The sequence below is a fragment of the Opisthorchis viverrini genome, assembly GCF_000715545.1.
Source record: "Opisthorchis viverrini unplaced genomic scaffold opera_v5_231, whole genome shotgun sequence".
Lineage (NCBI taxonomy): Eukaryota > Metazoa > Platyhelminthes > Trematoda > Opisthorchiida > Opisthorchiidae > Opisthorchis > Opisthorchis viverrini.
This window is the reverse complement of record NW_008751889.1, coordinates 820,653-838,811: the sequence shown is the minus strand read 5'-3', so window position 1 is coordinate 838,811 and position 18,159 is coordinate 820,653. Positions and strand designations below refer to the sequence as shown.

The 18,159-nt window shown below is 44.1% G+C and overlaps 2 protein-coding genes across 2 annotated transcripts in view; one reads left to right on the top strand and one right to left on the bottom strand.

Annotated features, from left to right (window-relative positions):
* The window catches only part of T265_08729 (hypothetical protein), a gene marked incomplete at both ends in the record, with an annotated part of 84,000 nt that overhangs the window by 13,751 nt on the left and 52,090 nt on the right, over positions 1-18,159 (top strand). The gene's annotated exons all lie outside the window — the stretch shown is intronic.
* T265_08730 (hypothetical protein) overlaps positions 1-18,159 on the bottom strand; it is a gene marked incomplete at both ends in the record, with an annotated part of 81,115 nt that overhangs the window by 14,771 nt on the left and 48,185 nt on the right. The window contains 4 exons of the mRNA XM_009174610.1: positions 1,205-1,344; positions 2,681-2,878; positions 9,851-10,104; positions 10,489-10,686. Coding sequence (XP_009172874.1) covers positions 1,205-1,344; positions 2,681-2,878; positions 9,851-10,104; positions 10,489-10,686 — 790 coding nt within the window. The remainder of the gene's footprint in view (positions 1-1,204; positions 1,345-2,680; positions 2,879-9,850; positions 10,105-10,488; positions 10,687-18,159) is intronic.

Here is an 18,159-nt window from a genome sequence, read left to right as displayed (position 1 = left end):
AAACAGCTTGACTACAATGCGTCCGTACCACTATCTCAAGCTCCGTGCCGTTTCCGACACCATCGTTTTTAGTTGCATTTTGTTTCCGACGCACCGACTTAAACGAAATCAAAGTAGGATGACACGAATTAACCAACAAACAGTAAGTAATCTGATGAGGAGAGAAAAAATTCTGCACCGTCCGTCCATACGAGACGTCATCACTTGATGAGCCAATCAACGCCGGCTCACGTGACGTAAACCGGGTGGCATATGTCCTATCCAATTGTGAGCTAATCACAGTCACCCATGGCTCACAGTCAGTATGAGTCATCCCCGAAATTCTGGGGCACATTGACTATCCCAAAAAAGGACGGGACAGCTGTACAGGGCGCCCCGAATTTTAGCGTAGATTGGCTCCACATGTAAGATGAAATTCCAACCGGAACTTCCACACACACACACACACAACCACTACCTGTAAACCGGGTGGCATATGTCCTATCCAATTGTGAGCTAATCACAGTCACCCATGGCTCACAGTCAGTATGAGTCATCCCCGAAATTCTGGGGCACATTGACTATCCCAAAAAAGGACGGGACAGCTGTACAGGGCGCCCCGAATTTTAGCGTAGATTGGCTCCACATGTAAGATGAAATTCCAACCGGAACTTCCACACACACACACACACACACCACTACCTAAAAACTGCAAATTAACATATTCTCAGATAGGACCTAAGTATAACTAGAAGGCAGATGAAGAATTGAATCTACTTATAATCATCGAGGTTTTCTGAGTTCTAATCCTGTTTCTACGGCGAAGCTTCAGTGGCAATTATATAGATGTTACATCCAGCCCGCATGTACCGGTAGACAAATTAAAAGGCTGCAGCTACAGGTCGGATCCTAACATGAGGTTCACCCGCAAAAAGATGTTGGGACTACATCAGTTTGCCGAGTCTCTCTTAATTTACCCACTTGATATCCACTTTGGTCCAAACACGTTCTCATGGGATTTTACTTCACTGTTTATGGTCTTGCCATAGGAGATAAATTTAAAACGTCAACCGAATTATACGCAATTGCATGGACCTTGGACGCCAGAAGTGTTATTTGGTCATTTGAAGCACAATCATTTGAACGATCAGGTCTGCTCATATTTTTTTTCAAATAGATGCACTTTGGCCGGATATTCGTCATATTCAATATGATACTGACGTACCCGCAAGAAAGACCTTTGCATCCAAATGTTGCATGGATAAGGCACACAAAATGCTGGGTCTATCGGTAGTTGCAGGTTGTATGCACTTCGACAATGTCACAAAATGTTCTTTTTCATCGACACATTGCGTGACACTCCTCCTGATGTTTGGCACAAACTGCTGTCAAATCCAGTCGTCCGGCTTGAGCAGCTGACTACAATCACTAGTCCTTGAGCCACACACTAGTACTTCTTTTGTAGACAGGCAGCGTAGCATGAATATCAAGACAAACTGGGAACAGTGGATAAATCATCGCATGCTCACCAGAGTTGAGGCCGAATCTGTAGTCTCTAAGACAAACTTCATCCTTGGACCAGACAATTCTGCGTTCCTTAAATGGTCTATTCTTTGAGGACTACTGAATTTGAAAACAATTAGGAGCGCTAGCATTCTAGGAGCCGAAGGCCTATGGAAACTTGGGATCCGGAGGACGTGTTTTATTAGCTCAGTCTAGCAGGAAATCTAGTCAGTGTTTCCAGATGACTGGGCGCAGCTTGTATCGGTGCATTTGGCTTGATTACAATCAAATTAAACGCTACACATCGTTACTGACTGTTGTACTCCCTAAGACTTCTCACGGAAGGTATCTACATCGAGGGTTTGCGTTAGACCGTTGATACTTTCACTTTACTCTACCAGTGTTACTTGTTTTGTGTCAATGCAACTTGAGCTTAAATGTGAAACTGAAGCTGCTCGGTATGACGTGCACCGTCCGGGGTTAGACTGACTGATTAAATCATATGACTGAAACCCTAGGTCCATAATTTCAGCGTACACGTCTGGCTTGACGAAGTCCAATGGGGCCTTGGTAAACAGCCCAGCTAAGTTACCCGACCAGATATGGGCTCAACTTCCATGTCTTACCGTATTTCTATCACGGTGAGTTAGAGGGGTCATTTGAACTATGTTCATATATTAGCATCGAACATAGCAGGTATTCGCCAGGCAACGTGAACGATACCTCTTGGATGCGGCTGAAGTAATTTGAACTTGCCGTCGGATCCCGATAGAAAGTGAGATGCAGTCTACTAAATGTATCAGTCCTGCTCAGAATTCGTCAGTGGTTAATTGTTGCTGCCTTATTATACTCAAACAGTATTTCTACACTATCTCAATTTCGGCCAATCGGGTTGTCCTTATGTATTCTCTACTGATTGGTAACTTCGAGGACTGTACCATACATAGGACATTCGGAAATGGTTGTGCATCGCATTGGTTGACAGACTACTTAAATGCGGCAATCATTAGTAAGTGGATGAAGTGGTAGTAGTAGCGATAGATTACACAGTGGTAGCTTGTTCTTCGGACGAGGTATGAGAGTGGCGTGATTGGATGTTTTGTGATTGAGATTCACTATTTATAGGATATGTATGAGCCCCAAATGTGTGGGTGTGGCATGAATGCACGGGTACTGGACATTTTTACTATGGACTCACTTCACTTGCATATGCCAATCCATTATACGCATGAATATGGTTCTCATCATGTCATCTTCGAACTCGTTCACCGTGACAGTGTTCAGGTGACGTAGGAAACGAGGGGTTACGGGATTTCGACCGCCGCCAGGTGGCCCCATTGCACCGATGAACAAGAGATCTACCAGCTTGATAGGATCGTTAGTTTTTAGATCATACCTTGAAGTAAAAGAGGAATCAGATGGGGAAAATATGCCCATTGGTTTGACATAATTGCATCTATTCTGTTGTAGGTGCTAATGAGCTACTGAAGTGTCTTGCTGATTCCAAGGGGAAAACAACACAACCAGATGAGAACCTGCATTTATTTCAAGCTTGACCAGGATGACGCGGACAAAATATATGAATTAAACAACAGGTGGGATTAACACGAACACGACCTATCCTACAAATGATTGTTCGGTCTTCTACATCACTCCCTTTCGTCTGATCGGCGGCTGCTGGTGCTGCACCGTCAAAAACCGCTGCTTCTGTTGTCAATCTAGCAACAGTATCAGTTGAGAAGAAGCCGGTTTCCATATGTGTTCCTCTCAGAGGTGACCCCCCTATAACTTGAGTGATGCCACACAAACTCCAAACAGGCGTCAAAAAGAAGCACGCGGCAATAACTTTCGACTGAAACCTATTCTTAGCACGAAACCAACAGATATTTTGCTGCACCAAACTACAAACAGCCTGTATGTGTAGTCATTCGAGCGACCATTGTGTGATTATATGATGGAACCTGTGAACACTGTCCAGTTTGGCTGGTCTGATGAATTTGGTAGTCCAATTACAGTCCATTCGTTATGCATTTGATTCATTCTTCTCCTAGCGTCGTTCAGATGACGCATCGAATCAGCAGATCCTTCAAAGACCACGGTAACTCAACTGCACCCTGTTGCCGAGGCCATATCAATCGGGGTGCACAAAAACGGTACACAGAAAGCAATATTTATTTATTGTTTCCTCATACTGGAATGGATAGGCCTTAGAAATCGATTGTGCTCTACTGTGACCTACGAAAAGTATGTAGCTACCCAGTCACCCAAGTGCTTGACTGTTCAGCTCACAGCCGCTCACCGGATCACGACACCTGTCTTTTCTCAGGCCCACAAACCACGTCACATTAAGGTGACTCATCGGACATCGGTTATCTATACCGTCTAGTGAGCGTAGCAACAACTCATGTGCTGACACGCCCACGTACACTGACACGTAACGGACCTACCTATAGGGAAACCGAACACAGTCAGCACACAGACTCGCGCGCGCGCAGGGAGCAGGAAGTCAACCACTCTCCACAAGTCCACGGACAATTATGGGACACGTGTAGCAGCCATACTGCGGAGAAAAACACATTGCCGCCGTCCGGACTTTCACCAGGGAACTCTCACAGACGATAAGTTCCTTTTTTGACTTGCTCCCATTTTGCACTGTATTTATTTTTACACGTGTGGCATTCCACCATTGTCAACTATACTAAAAACGTTTATTAGTGCATATACCTTCTGAATTGTATTGTGGCCATCATCAACGGTGCACTAAGTACACATTTAATCAGAGTTATCGAAAATATCCATAATATTATTGTGGACATTATGATGCTCAAACCAGGCTATGGGACTGTTTTGTTAATCTCGATAAGAAGAAATATGATTTAAAACCTTTTAAAACCTGACGACTCCCTGTCTGACGCCTCCTTAAACACATGCAGCTGAACGGTATAAAAATAATTGGATTTGCTGAAGACTCTTCGACAGCCGACAACTGGTCTCGCACTTCTTAGGGTTCATCAGGTGGGCACAATCCCCGAGTTTCCGTCAATCGTGTGCAATCGATCGTGCAATCCACTGCTGTGCACGCAGACAGATCTTGGAGTAGTCTTGATACCACCCTAGTTTCAGTGACTGAATTACTGGAAAAAGAACATTTCTATGTGTTTTTTTTTTGTAATTTCTGTTACGTTTCATGTGATCTTACTCGGTCCTGCACTTTTGCGGCCATAGAGTGTGCGAGACGATGTCATTCCGCAACTAAGTTGTTCCGTCTGCACATTTCAAACTAATCAAGGGAAGCCGGCATTTCAAATGACGTCCCGTTGGACGCAGTACACTAATATTCTATGCACTATTCTATTCATTAAAAAACAAAGGAATTGGTTATCGAGTGAACCAATCCCACCATTATTCCTTGAAACCTCAGGAGTCTTGCGCTTGCGCACCATTCGCAAACATATGAGAAGACCACTGAAGAGTGGTGGTAGCAATCCCTTCTGTATCAGCTGTTCTGGGACTCAGAATAGCAGGCGTGAACTGCTCACATCCTGATAAAGCCTATCCGTGGTAATGGATAGTCTGGGTCGTGAAAATCTGCTCACCAAAGGTGTGGTATTGTTCGCTAGGAAGCTGCTTGGAGTTGAGGAGCAATTGGGCACTTACGGCAGCAGTAGAAGGGACAAGCGCAAATAAAGATAGCCATCGATGCACGAGAAAGTGTGCACCAAAATACAACAGTCGTATGATTAGTGAGTAGCATGTGTTCTATAGAATGTGTTTACTTGTTGCTGGCAACGAGGATTCGTCTCGGTATGATGGGCCGCCTAAGACCGACATTGTGTAAAATATATGTATTTTGAAATGGAGGATTGAGTTTATTAAGACATTTGTGAAGCAAATGAGTAGCTCCAGGATGGCTTACACTGCAACATGAGTTCGAACTCTGTTGGATTTCGCAGTTTAACCGTGCTGATGTATGGAGGATTCTGCCATGGGTCACGAAAAGTTGAGAATAACATTTAACAACCTTCATTTGGTCACGCCCTCTGGGAAATTTTCCCACATGAGCAAAGTCAATAAATCATTTCGTCTCCCTTTGTTTTGTCGTATTGTATAGGCATATCATCAAAAAACCGAATAACGTGAACTAAAGGTGACAACGACGTGTACCAATATATCAAAGCCGTTTGTGACTTGAGTTCACGTTCTTCATAATTGGTCAAACAGCAGTTGTTCGATCGAGCTAATCCTCTCGGTGTCGAGGATAGTTGGGTTTTCCCGATGAACGTATGAACAGAACTATCGATTAATCGATTTCAGCACATCTCACCGTGTCGGTCTCCGATTGGTTGCAGTGACTCTACTCTCGCATTCTAGGCACACAATATGTGAGATTAATAAATGTTGTTGAACCTAAGGACGGCTAATTTTTCAAAGTTATACCATGTCAGTTTGAGTACGAGGAGAGCAGAAATGTCCTATAAGAACTATGCATACTGAAGTTAAGTGATGGGTTATGAAACCCATCATCTCTGAGCTAACACGTAACCAGGCAGATGTTAAAAGATGACGATGGGTGATGGAAACCAGTGAGTTTCCTCCAAGATTCATACTCTTTCTGTCGGAACCACTGCTTGTCAAACGTCAGTTGCGTGCGTGTCTGGAGCCCAAATCCGTATTTGGGCTATCCGTGTGATTCAACTGTCCGGTTGTCTCCACAGAACTAAAAAGTTATGCACAACCAATTAGGCTAATAGATGGCTTTAGAACCGTCTCTCCTGTACATCCTCCGGTGTGATTCCCTCAGGTTTACACCGGGCGCAGAGCGCTCCGTTGGTCGCACACTCGGCGCAGCGCCAACCGTATGTGGCGTTCCCGATCGCACGTAGTTTGGTGTTACGTGCAACAGAGGGCAGCGCGTGGTGTAGCATATCACCCGCTTGTTTCTACAAAAACTTGCCGCTTGTTGGAATTGTACAGTCTATGGTACCTCCACCTTCAAGCAACAACGAAAAATACTCTTCCGGTTTCTCGAAGTTGAATTTGAGGATGTATTTAAAGCTTCAGTTGTCGCTAGAGGTCTTCTCTATACATCAACGAACGACCTAACCTGGAAAAAATAACGACTTATCCAATCTCATCAGTAAAGGATCCCTCTTTAATATAGGTGAAAAAACCTTGGTTCAGCACCAATGTTCAAGGTGGACCGCTTGCTGTCAATGACTTCTGATTGGCACGATTACTTCAAGACTGGATATAAAATCGGTGATGGCTTACGTGTGTAAATTGTCACTGGCAACCTAACTATAAAGCCGCTTTCAATTTCTGTTCCCTAAACGAAAAGTGTTTGGCTGTTACGTCTCTCACGTCCCTCGGTACCATAATGTCCGTCCGAGTTACAAATATCAACGTTATGCCTGACTGTCCCCTCAAAGAGTTAAGAGGGTTTCATAGCGAGTTCTCTGAATATTGGTCCCTCAATGGCCCTCGTGCATCAAAGCTATTGCCTTCAATGCATAGCTCCTTTTCCAACCCCCCACTTGACAGCCCACTGGATTTATGCACCAACTTACCAGCTCGCGCCTGCAATGCGCAGCTACCTACCCCCTCCCCCAAATCATCTGTGAACGAAACTNATCATCGGTGAACGAAACTGCGGCAGCTGCAACCACTGTACGACAAGTACGCGGTTATTACAGCTGACAATGATGATGATGATGATGATGATGATGATGATGATGATGATATTGGTCCATTGCAGAGATGTTATGCCTTTCCCTGGTTTGTGAAAAACTAAGCGACGTTTTTACCGTGTTTTTTCGCCATGTTTTCTACCAACCGATGTGTTTTGTAAACCTATTTACCTTTGCATACGTCTAACCACTATATCTTTCGAGTCTCACCTAAAACCTGCTCCAAACTGAACTGTGAACACTAATCAATCCTCAAAAATGTCATATCTGAGGGCGTATCCTGAGTACACACTCCCTTGTTTATCCCCCCACACGTGGCTGAGACCAAAGATTTTATAGTTTTGAATATAATAATCTGTCCATATGATGTGATACACTTTTTTGTTACCTGGAGTTCTCCCTGAATTTGTGTTGTTCATAGGAAACTCTGATCCCGGACCGTTTCACCTCTGCTGCATTCAAGGAACTCAGGTTAAACAAAAAGTTTAAATAACCGAAGATGAGGCCATTAGGCCAGAGAAATCCGGGCTGAATGTCATTTGCGCGAAATTCATCTTGCGCCCAAGTGGTAGGAGTAGATGACAGGCTATCAAAAGCCTTTTGGGCCAGAAAATGAGGCATTCTGTGGCTGTTAGCGAAAGACGTTTATGACATCTTCAGAAGAGTGTTCGGTAATAATATAAGTGCTGTGTTACGTCAAGAATTCACAGACAGCTTCTCCACAAAAACATACTATTGTCCGTTCGGACACACAACCCAGTGGTCAACTAAAGATACCATTCCCAGAAGCCCGAAAGTCCAAACAAAGCCAACGTATCAGACAGTATGCCTCCGTTAATATTAAATTCCTGCTACTAGGAAGTGCCTGTTCCCCTGTGGCAGTTGTTTAGTGGACCACTGGAGGTTGACGAAGCATCGCTAGAATAATTGCAATATCGAAAGCTTGTCACTCTAGTGCTTCGCCGAAATTCCGTCCGATTTCATCTAGTTCTGTTTCACTGAAAATTCTTGAATGTTTTCTGCTTAGCATTATGATACCTTCACTGAACGTCTCCAGTGACGTACAACATTACGCATAACACGCGTGGATATGCCATGGATGCAGTAACCTGTTTTCATCACGCCATTCTGAAGGTTCTATACACCGGAACAAAGTGCATCCGGGGCTGCTTTATGACCCATAACAGTACTTCCGATTCAGTCAGTCGAGAACTTCTGATTTCTCGGCTTTTGGGGACAGATATCAAAAAACCTCACCTGTCCTTCTTACCCAACTACTTTACCGACCAAAATTAAGTTCATATTGGCTAACGTTGTCCAAAGACTCTTACCAATGAGACCGGTATGCCTCAAACAGATACTGTGGCACCATTTCCATTCGCACACAGACCCCTTGCAACTTAACAAAAGTGCATCCCAATAAGATATGCGGAAGACACTGCTGTTCGAACGAGATCTTTGATCCGCGTGCTAGTATGTACGCGCTATCACGTTGTACGTGAATCCATCTAAATACCCAGAGGATGCGTTCACATGAGGAACATCTTGAGGCTATTCCGCCTGCTCTGTTCCTAACTGCCGGCAGTGATTGCACACTTAATTGTATAAGATATCCTATGGCTTGTGATGACACGAACACCGTCCGACAGACATATAAATCGATGAGGCTCTTCATCCATTGTACTCAGAAACCCAGTAGTATTGGTTTGAATTTGTGCGCAAGAATATCAGCACAAAAAGCGCGTTATCTCGCTCATTCAAAGACCTCTGAGTCATTCTGCAGAGTGGGAATTTTAAAATCAATGCCCATACAATTCGCTCATCATCAGAAGGTTTGCGAAATTTCTCCCGTTGCCTTCCAAGTTAGTAGTTGGTTCTTAGGTTTCCGAAAACTTATCGTTTATATACACACACGCATTTATATCCTGAGTAGAGCGACTGTCTTAAAATTCTCCAGTAACGACAAATATGGAAAACCCGTTGTCTTCTCTTGTTTGGTCTGAGACGTGGTTCACACAAAGAGTGTTTTGGCCACTCGAATGGGTGGATCTGCTTAAAACTTGTAGCTGACAGGGCACGATGGAATACATGAAGGATCTCTCCAATTGTCTATCCCTTGGAACACCATTCTTCCTTGTCTCTCAGTCATTCAGTGGTTTCTTTGTTACAAGCCTCCACCAGAAAGACCCGGGAGTCCTTGTGTAGTCTCAGTTGACAGAGTAGTTCAGTTGACATTGCTGGAATCAGCACACAGTTTTAGTGGCTATTTCTCTTGGATAATGACTCATAGCTGCCCCAGTGAGTCAGACGAGCGTCATAATTTCGAACGATTTCTGGACCAATCACCGTATTGATCAACATGTGAAGTTGTGAGACTCAGATCCGTGGAGGTCAAGATCTACTGGTTCAAAACGATCAGTGAGGTGGTCACGGTTCAAGTGGGCCGCTGGGCTTTTCGTTCATTCGCTTTGAGATTCTCGGAATGTATTCGGGTATTGTGAAGGATTGAGCCGTTACGTAGTGAGATAAGTAAAACAAATGGGGAGTTCAAGAAGGTATGTAAAGCCCCACTATGCAAAACGAAATTTTAAGGCAACCACTAACCCAACTGATCTCCGCTGGGATAGTTTCGGGGCGGGTCCCAACATGGCCTAGAACCATGTACTGCATAGAAGGCTTACCAGTTCCAGTGATCCAACCATTGACGAAGCAACTCGATTGGTGGTTGTGCGCCGTACACCTCCCGAACAGGCATATTCAAGTCATCCACGAAAACGATCAGCTTCTTTCCCATCGGAGGACCAAATACACCTTTGCGCCGTCGATCCAGTTTAGACATGATAATATTCTGAGTCTGGTTTGCACTAGTTTGTGCTGAGAAGTTCAGGTTGTTCGGTCTGTAAATGTCTTTTGGCAGTTTGTTCAACAGAAAGTCCTGAAGTGGAAAGCATCGAAAAGTCGTCATATCATCATGGCATACCAAGATGCCTTTCTCTCACACTCATATACAGCTACCTGAATGTCGGATCAGCTCGATTTACTAGCCGTGAGATCTTGAGGCCCTCATATGAAAAAATTCGGTACCGGCGCTCCTGGGACCGTCTAAAATCAGGATTAAACTTTTTTTCTGGCATTTGAAGCATCCAACTTATCGACTGAAGGCAAAAGGATGACAAAATCAGAAAACATTGTGTACACGTATCCCACCCAATGGAACTGCTTAGATGATTGTGTCATCCTTTTGGCTTCAATTCTGTTGGACCATGCAGGATTCAGTGTCACTGCTGGCATTCGTTGTAACCTAAAATCTGACACGTACCATGATATAGCACGACTTCCCGGTTCCGGTCGGTCCGACAAATAAGGCTGGCTTCCCGTTAATCAGAAAGAGTTCTAGAAGTCGGCAGCAACGAACCGTTTCCACTGTGGGTACGATAATCTCGTGGAATGTCGCATCTTTCGGGATTGGTGGTGCATGTCTGATGGTGTCCTTCCACAGTTCCCATTTGACAGGGCCCTGATTCGGAGAAGAAAAGGATGAAGTCATTGTGAAAATATTGAGTAAATCCTATGCAGGACCGTTGTACAAACCTCTAGGTAGAACGCACGAAGTCACGCTTTTCTGCCGTACGTCAGACCACCTGTCCCCTGCACCAAATAACTCAGTGCTCAATAGTAAGGAATGATTGACCGAGAGGGACGCTATGAACTAATGCGTACGTTCACTACTGCACGGAAATCTGGGATGTGTGTAGTGTTTTTGATTGGAATGTGTAGCCACCTGTGAACTAAAAATTCCAGACAGAACAGTACTAACAACGTTATTGAAAACTCTCCAATGCTCACTACCACTTTTGTCCTTCTTTGGAGCTCATCAGTCAGGCGTCGCCTCAGAGTTTCCGTCGACCCTATGTTCCCTTTGAACCCAAATTGTACGCGATTCGTGAACTACACCTATTTGTAAACGAATTTGCTTTTGATGCGAGAGTGAACTGAATCCCACCTGAATTTCTTCTTTATGAGCAGCCTTCGCGCAGAAGTCAAAGAACACCATAAACGAAGGATGCCGGTAAAATTGGATCAGGCCATGGAATTAGTGCAAAAATGAGTGTGTTGTGTGGTATTTATGGTTGTTTATAGATGCTAACAATCAAGTCGTATTCCGTAACATATGTTAGACTCCAAAGTCTGCTTGTTTCGACGACTGGAAGTGTCGTTCGTAGGGGATTCGGATTGTTTTACCTTAATGGCAGTAATAATAATAATGACACTAAGAATGAAAACCGTCCAGCTGTAATACCTTCTCAGTGCCTGGCTGCCATACCAACCGAAGCAAGCATGAGGAATGAGATACTGCCAGGTTACCCAGGGCTGGGCAAGAGCGACCAAGATGTAGAGATTGGGTTCGAACCATGGCCCTTCCAGGCAGTAGGTTCACGCAGTAACCAATGAGCTATTTCGAGCTTTCTTAAACTACGCTTTCACCAATACGCCAATACCATACAATAAAAGTGAAAAGATCAATAATGACACACCAAGTCCTTTTGATCTGACGGCAATTGCAAAAGGTAGGTAGGTTCGACTTAGTCTAGCGGACAGACACCATAAAGGTATCAGGAAGGTCACATTCCTGAAAGCAACAACTGAATACCCGAAATCTACCGAGACTCTCAGCTCTGCTAGGTGTTGACCAGACAGACAACGCCCCCTCAATATGCGGCGCGTCACAGCCCCGTACCAAGCCAGACGCATCGTCAGTACTGGACAAAGTTCGGACAGTGTCCCTCCAATAAATAGCTTGAGACTGCTGTACATTGGCATTCGCACGCACTCACGCTCTCGCACTCGCTTGTTCGGAATGAAGCTGTTGTGCTGCCCTCTGTGAGCCTTTTTTCTCCGGCATTAGACACTGGAGCGGGTCAGCAGCAGATACCACAGATTGGCGAATCAGCAGACATAACAAAAGGTAACAATAAAATGCGTAAAAGTGCACACAGCCTCACAAAGTTTACCATAAGTTGCATAACAGCGTGCAGATGTGTGCATTGTTGTTGCATACGGTCTTTCTCATCGGATCTCCCTGGTTTCTCATATAATCCAAAGTTGGAAATCAAGAAACCTCACATTATGTTTGTAGTGCTAGGGAACGGTCCCATTAATCCTTCAACGAACCCAGAAATTTTAAGCTTTATTACCGTCTTGAAGTCTACTCATTTCAGCAGCAGTTTGAAAATCTTTTTTAGTCTTTGGTGAGGCAATAGGGTTCATGCATATCCTGTTAGACAGCACACTACCGAAATGGTGAGTGCCGGTCCAGAACAAAGGGCCCAGTAAAGCCTAAGTTAGTGGTATCCCATTTTCTGCTGAATTCAGCGAGTGGTTGAAACATAGTAGTTAAAACACAAATTCACTGACCCGAAGGTTTCAAGGTTTGAACCCGACCTCTGTATCTCGGCTGTTCCTCTCCAGGCTTGGAGAATCAGGCAGTATCTCAGCCCTCGTGCTTCCTTCGGGTGGCATGGCAGCTACGCATCGAAATGGTGTTACAGCTGAACAATTCTCTTTTTACTGAATGCAGTGGACCACTAGGACACAACGAGGTTAACCACCCATGACCTTTTAGGGGGTGGAATGGCACTATTGTAATGGCCGCTTACATAACCTCAGACCTCAGTTCATATCAGGCAGTCAGACAAAGAAATACGTGTGTTTTGCAATATTGATCCATGTGTTTTCATTCATTTTAGTCTTTTTCCGATAAGAAACCTAAACTTCAGCGTTTCTTTTATTTCTGTGATCCGTTCGAACTCAAAGAAAGGGACGTTGGTAACACAGTAGTATTTTTAACCTCAGTATGAAGTTTGTGTGATGAGCTGAGGCCATTTAAAAGAAACGCTCGTGACGGAAAAGGGTCAAAATGATAGGCGGACCTTTAACATTGTCGGATCAGCAAACATTAGTGTCAGTCAACATTTACATCATTTACATACCCATGCGGTTTTCACGGGAGACTCACCTGAAACTAATCTGAATCTCTTGTTTATGATGTTCTTCAATCGAACGTGCTGCACAAAGGCTGACTCATGTTTCAATTGACACGATATTCAAGATTTCGTAGCATACAATCCTGAAGAAAACGACTCCTGGGATTGCAGAAAACTCTTCGACAGCCCACCAACCGTTTCGCCTTTTTGGGTTGGGCTCACCAGGTGAGCATAGCTTCCTTATGATCTACTTGAACCCAAGTTGTACGAACCTCCAAAAATACACTAATTTTCACACCACGTTGGTTTTTTCACGGAACACCCAACTGAATTGCGTGGGAACCAAATCGCTAAGCAAAGAGTGTATATTGCTAATTTCGTGCAATTTGGATTCAACATAGGGATGACGCAAACTAGGGCACTGCGCCTGTAGCTACCCCGTCACCCAAGCGCTTGACTGTTCAGCTCACATTCGCCTACTGGTTCACGAGACTTGTCTTTTTTCATGCTCACAACCACGTCACATTAAGATGACCCACCAGACGTCGATTGTCCACAACGTCTAGAGAGCGTAGCAACAACTCATGTGCTGACACGCCCACGTATAACGAACGGACCCTACATATAGGGAAACCGAACACAGTCAGCACACAGACTCGCGCGCACGCAGGGAGCAGAAGTCAACCGCTCTCCACAAGTCCACGGACAACTATGGGACACGTGTAGCAGCCATACTGCGGAGAAAAACACATTCCCGCCGTTCGGACTTTCACCAAGGAACTCTCACGGACGATAAGTTCCTTTTTTTGACTTGCTCCCATTTATATACGTGTTGCAACCCACCACTGTCAACCATGCATAGTGCATACACCTTCTGATTTGTGTTATGGCCATCATCAACAATGCACTAACACGCCTACCTGATGAAGGACGAAATCGGACGTAGGCTGTCCGGGAGTTTTTAGCAACTTGTTGGTTATTCTCCGGCATCTAGACAGAGGTGACGGATGGTTGCACACCGTCTGGTTGTCTCCGTGCTGGATTGTGTCGGACAAGAAGCTACCAAGAAGAGTGAAACCGGTCGTGGGCTGTCAGAGAGTTTTCAGCAACCTTGTGAGTAGTTTCCTTCATGAAGAAGTTATCAAGTTTCAAATCGTAGTACTTTTTATCAAGAGTAACGAAATCATCCCATTGCCCTTGGTTTGACGAAACACTAGATATTTCACGTAGATATTTCATGATCAGAAGGCTTAACTGAATCACAGTGAACGTATACTTGGATACCGTCCCAATTGGCAAGACTGAATTGCAAAACGCGACCTTTGTTTCAGTTTATAGCGTATTACAATATCAAATCCACCGGAAGAAGACACTGATGAAATGCAAACTAGAAAGTATGAACTTTGAAGTATAAAACGATTTCAGTATTTCTTGGAATACTCTCAAACGAGACGGCAGATTAGCACTCCGTTTACTCTTTCTGAATAGGATGAGAATCAATAAGTTACAAAAATGACTTCATGTCACACAGCATGAGATCAAATTCAACTGTACGGCAAAGTCGTTATGACACGTGCAAGTCAGAAGAGACTGTTTACAAAGCCAACGCGGTTTTAGCGGACTCCGAGAGTACCCAGTCCTTGAGTAACGCACTGGTTTTCGTGAAAACCTTTGGAAACACTCGTTAAGCCGACGTTTTTACTCCTGACGAGTTAGTTCAAGACAAGTCTCTACTAAAGTAACTTAACTTGGTCGGTCACAAATCACATACTAATAATGGTTACGGTGTTTCAAATGCAATCTACCAAAGTGCATTACCGTTCTATTTTTGCTTCAAGAAATATTCAGTTTGTAGTAGAAAAATAGTAGTTTGGTGAGAACCAGATGGTGAAATTTTCGTTTAGCAACTTACCTGATCCTCACCGTCATCAGTGGATGGGGGCTGTATAAAGAATGAAACGAAAAGTTCCACAATAAAGGTAATGGTATGTTAAAACGACTAAAAAGTTATATTTGACGTCAGTCAAGCCGAGTGGTTAGAGTAATGATGACCTTAGCAATGTGAGGACATTCGCTTACCACTACTGAGGTCAACAATGAGTTCAGTGCTTCTGAACCGTACGTAGAACACCACAAAAGGACAAAAAGTGAAATGAAATGAATTCTGAATTTTCTGTACTTCTTTGACACCATGTGAATAGTGTCGTGTACACGGATGCCATCAACATTAGCCTACAATGAAGAATTGGTGCCAAACCGCGCACCAGTTAACCACAACTATACATCTTTTGTGGCGCCCTGTTGATGCTCTTGGTTAACCGGATTTCGGCGCCGCGACAGAGAAGATCATTAATACCCCGACTCCAACCGGAGACCTACCGCTGCACTCTGATCGGCGTAAACCTACGACACTGTCTAATCCGGATAGTCCGGACGGTTAGATTCACCAGTTAGGTGGTTTTCAATTGCTTTGAGTTCGTTTAGTCTGTGAAATAACACTTGGGAGACCCTGGTTCAATCCCCCACGGGTGTTCTGAGACCAGCTTCTTGAAACGTTACACACCTGTTAGTTCACCGATAAAGATGCAGAATATAACAAAGGTTAAACAAGGGAGGAAAAACTTATGCGGTTTGGAGAACAGCAATGTACACATATGGCCGTCCCCCCACCTCATGAATTGGGACGAATGTGCACAAGCTAAGTCATTCCCATACCATGCTGCAGTCCCCAAGGTCTGCTTTCTCTTCGGTGGAATACCGTTAGTATTGCTTGATCTATCGAAGATTCTGACTAACAAGGTAACTCAACCATAGGGTAGAAACGGGGTAACAACTGAAATCCAGCCCCCGGTAATCTTTAGAAATGAGCAGTATCTTAGTGTTGAGGATGTGTTCAATTTAGTCAGTACTGTTGCATCAGACTGCTTCATGCTCTAAGCTGAGAGAAATCAACACGGTATCGGGATTCTGAACACAGGGAAACGGATGAGCATATCTTAGAAAGACAACTGCAACCGAATAGTGAGAGGCAGAGATCGTCCAAGGATAACCACAGACCGGTCGGAACTAGCCCTATTTTGAGCCAGTATTTCATCCATTCTAGTATTCCTGGTACGGTATGTGCGTCTTTGTTGCTTTCACACTTATTTTCGATACCATGGACACTGACAATTTGACCTGCAGCTTTCCACGTTCCACTAGACTTCCAAAATGTGTCACATTCAAATGTACGGAGTGACCAACCTGGGCAGTAAAGTCGATAATGTGGTCAGTACTTGAATGTACCAGAATTAACTTCCGATCGTTATCTAAAATAGTTTCGCTTTGTCGACCTGTGGTTTCCACGTGTGGTTAAGGTACACTGTACAAAGAATCGGCGGAGTTCTTGCGAGAAACCAAGATGAAACGCGGAAAAGTTAGGAGGTTAAGCAGATGCCGCACTCTGCTCGTCCAGTGAGTGGGGAGTAAGTCAACTCTGGTTTGATCACTCCTCATGAACAAAGTCACGTGCATCTAACCAAATACACTCATTTGAGTAGTGCATTACAAATCACACGCATCTACTACATTAAAAAAACCATACGTTGACCGGAACAGAATGTAACCATATGCAAAGTTGAACGTAGGAGGTTATTTCTAGTCGCCATGACGTTTGGTTAGATTGTTATGTACATGTGAAATGAATGTCAATCAATCTCACCACGTTAGAAATTCTATAACAGAGTGCAACCGAGCGCAAGAAACTCCGCAAAAAAAACAACCAAAATACTGCAGTTATCAAGAGTAACTACATACAGAAAGATTGAAATATAGGCAAAGAAAATGAGAAAAAACGTTGTCCATGAATTACTTACCGGTGCACCGGCTTTGGGGATCTGGAGGCGAAATGAGAATAACGGTTGCCTGAGTTAATTGCTTTAGCGTACACATGGGAACGAGATTCGACGTGACTCTATCGAACTTCCAGATTCGGGTATACAGGTGACCTCTCGTGAGGGACAACCTGAATAGTCTAGCTGAGAGTGTTTTCTTCGGTGGAGTGGCCTTCAAGGAACCAAGTAAGTATCGTATCTCCTCGGGATTAAACTCTTCAGTGGAGGCTCGTGAGCTGAGTTATCTTCTACTAGGATTTGAGATATATCAGTAAAACCCCATTGGATTTCTAGACATAACACACTACTCATAAGGTTGCTGAGAAACTCTCTGACACACATAAATCGATGTTGCTAAATGCTAAACACAGCAAAATCGTGACGATGTACCAATGAGACAGTTTATAAGAAAGAAAAGAAACTTAGATTATTGGGTATGCTTGTTCACGTGCGTTTACTCAACTCAGTATTACGATACTACTTAGTGAGGAACAGATGTGGTCATTGGTTTGTTCGCTAAGCTGTGCAATTTGATTGATTGCAATCGTTTGATCACCAAGCGGTGTGACATCATTAGTGCGTTGCTAGGGAGCACGGTGGTGCATAGCGATGGATTGGTGGTTGTGCGTTTGCTAAGTACGAGACACTACCAGCTTTCAGATGAACCGCATTATCGGGGTAACTTTTGTCAGATATTCCCGTGCCAGAGTTGGATGGAGTTAGGTTTGAAAGCGAAAACATCAGTAAGCACGTACACTAGGGAAAATGGACCGATGTAGCTCAGTTTATGGGCCAACCAGGATCAATCGTTTGCCGATGTCCGTCATTATATCTAATGATTTGGGTCATTCACTGATGAACAAGTCCCTACCAATTAATTTGAATTATTGGCGGCCCAAAGCGCACGATCCGATCGCCTTTTATCATGCGTTTTGTCAGTTGCATTGCTCTAATTCATGTATCCATTCCTCTGGGGCAGTTGGTGATGAAAATTTTTAAAACTTCTTCACTGAGTTGGGATGCGCACTGATGATCCAAATTTCGGTACAATTCCACAGGAGCAATGTCTAGTGTGTAGAACAACAAAGTGAGACCGCCGGTCTAGCTTTTTCGCACCCTAGGCGACGATATTGA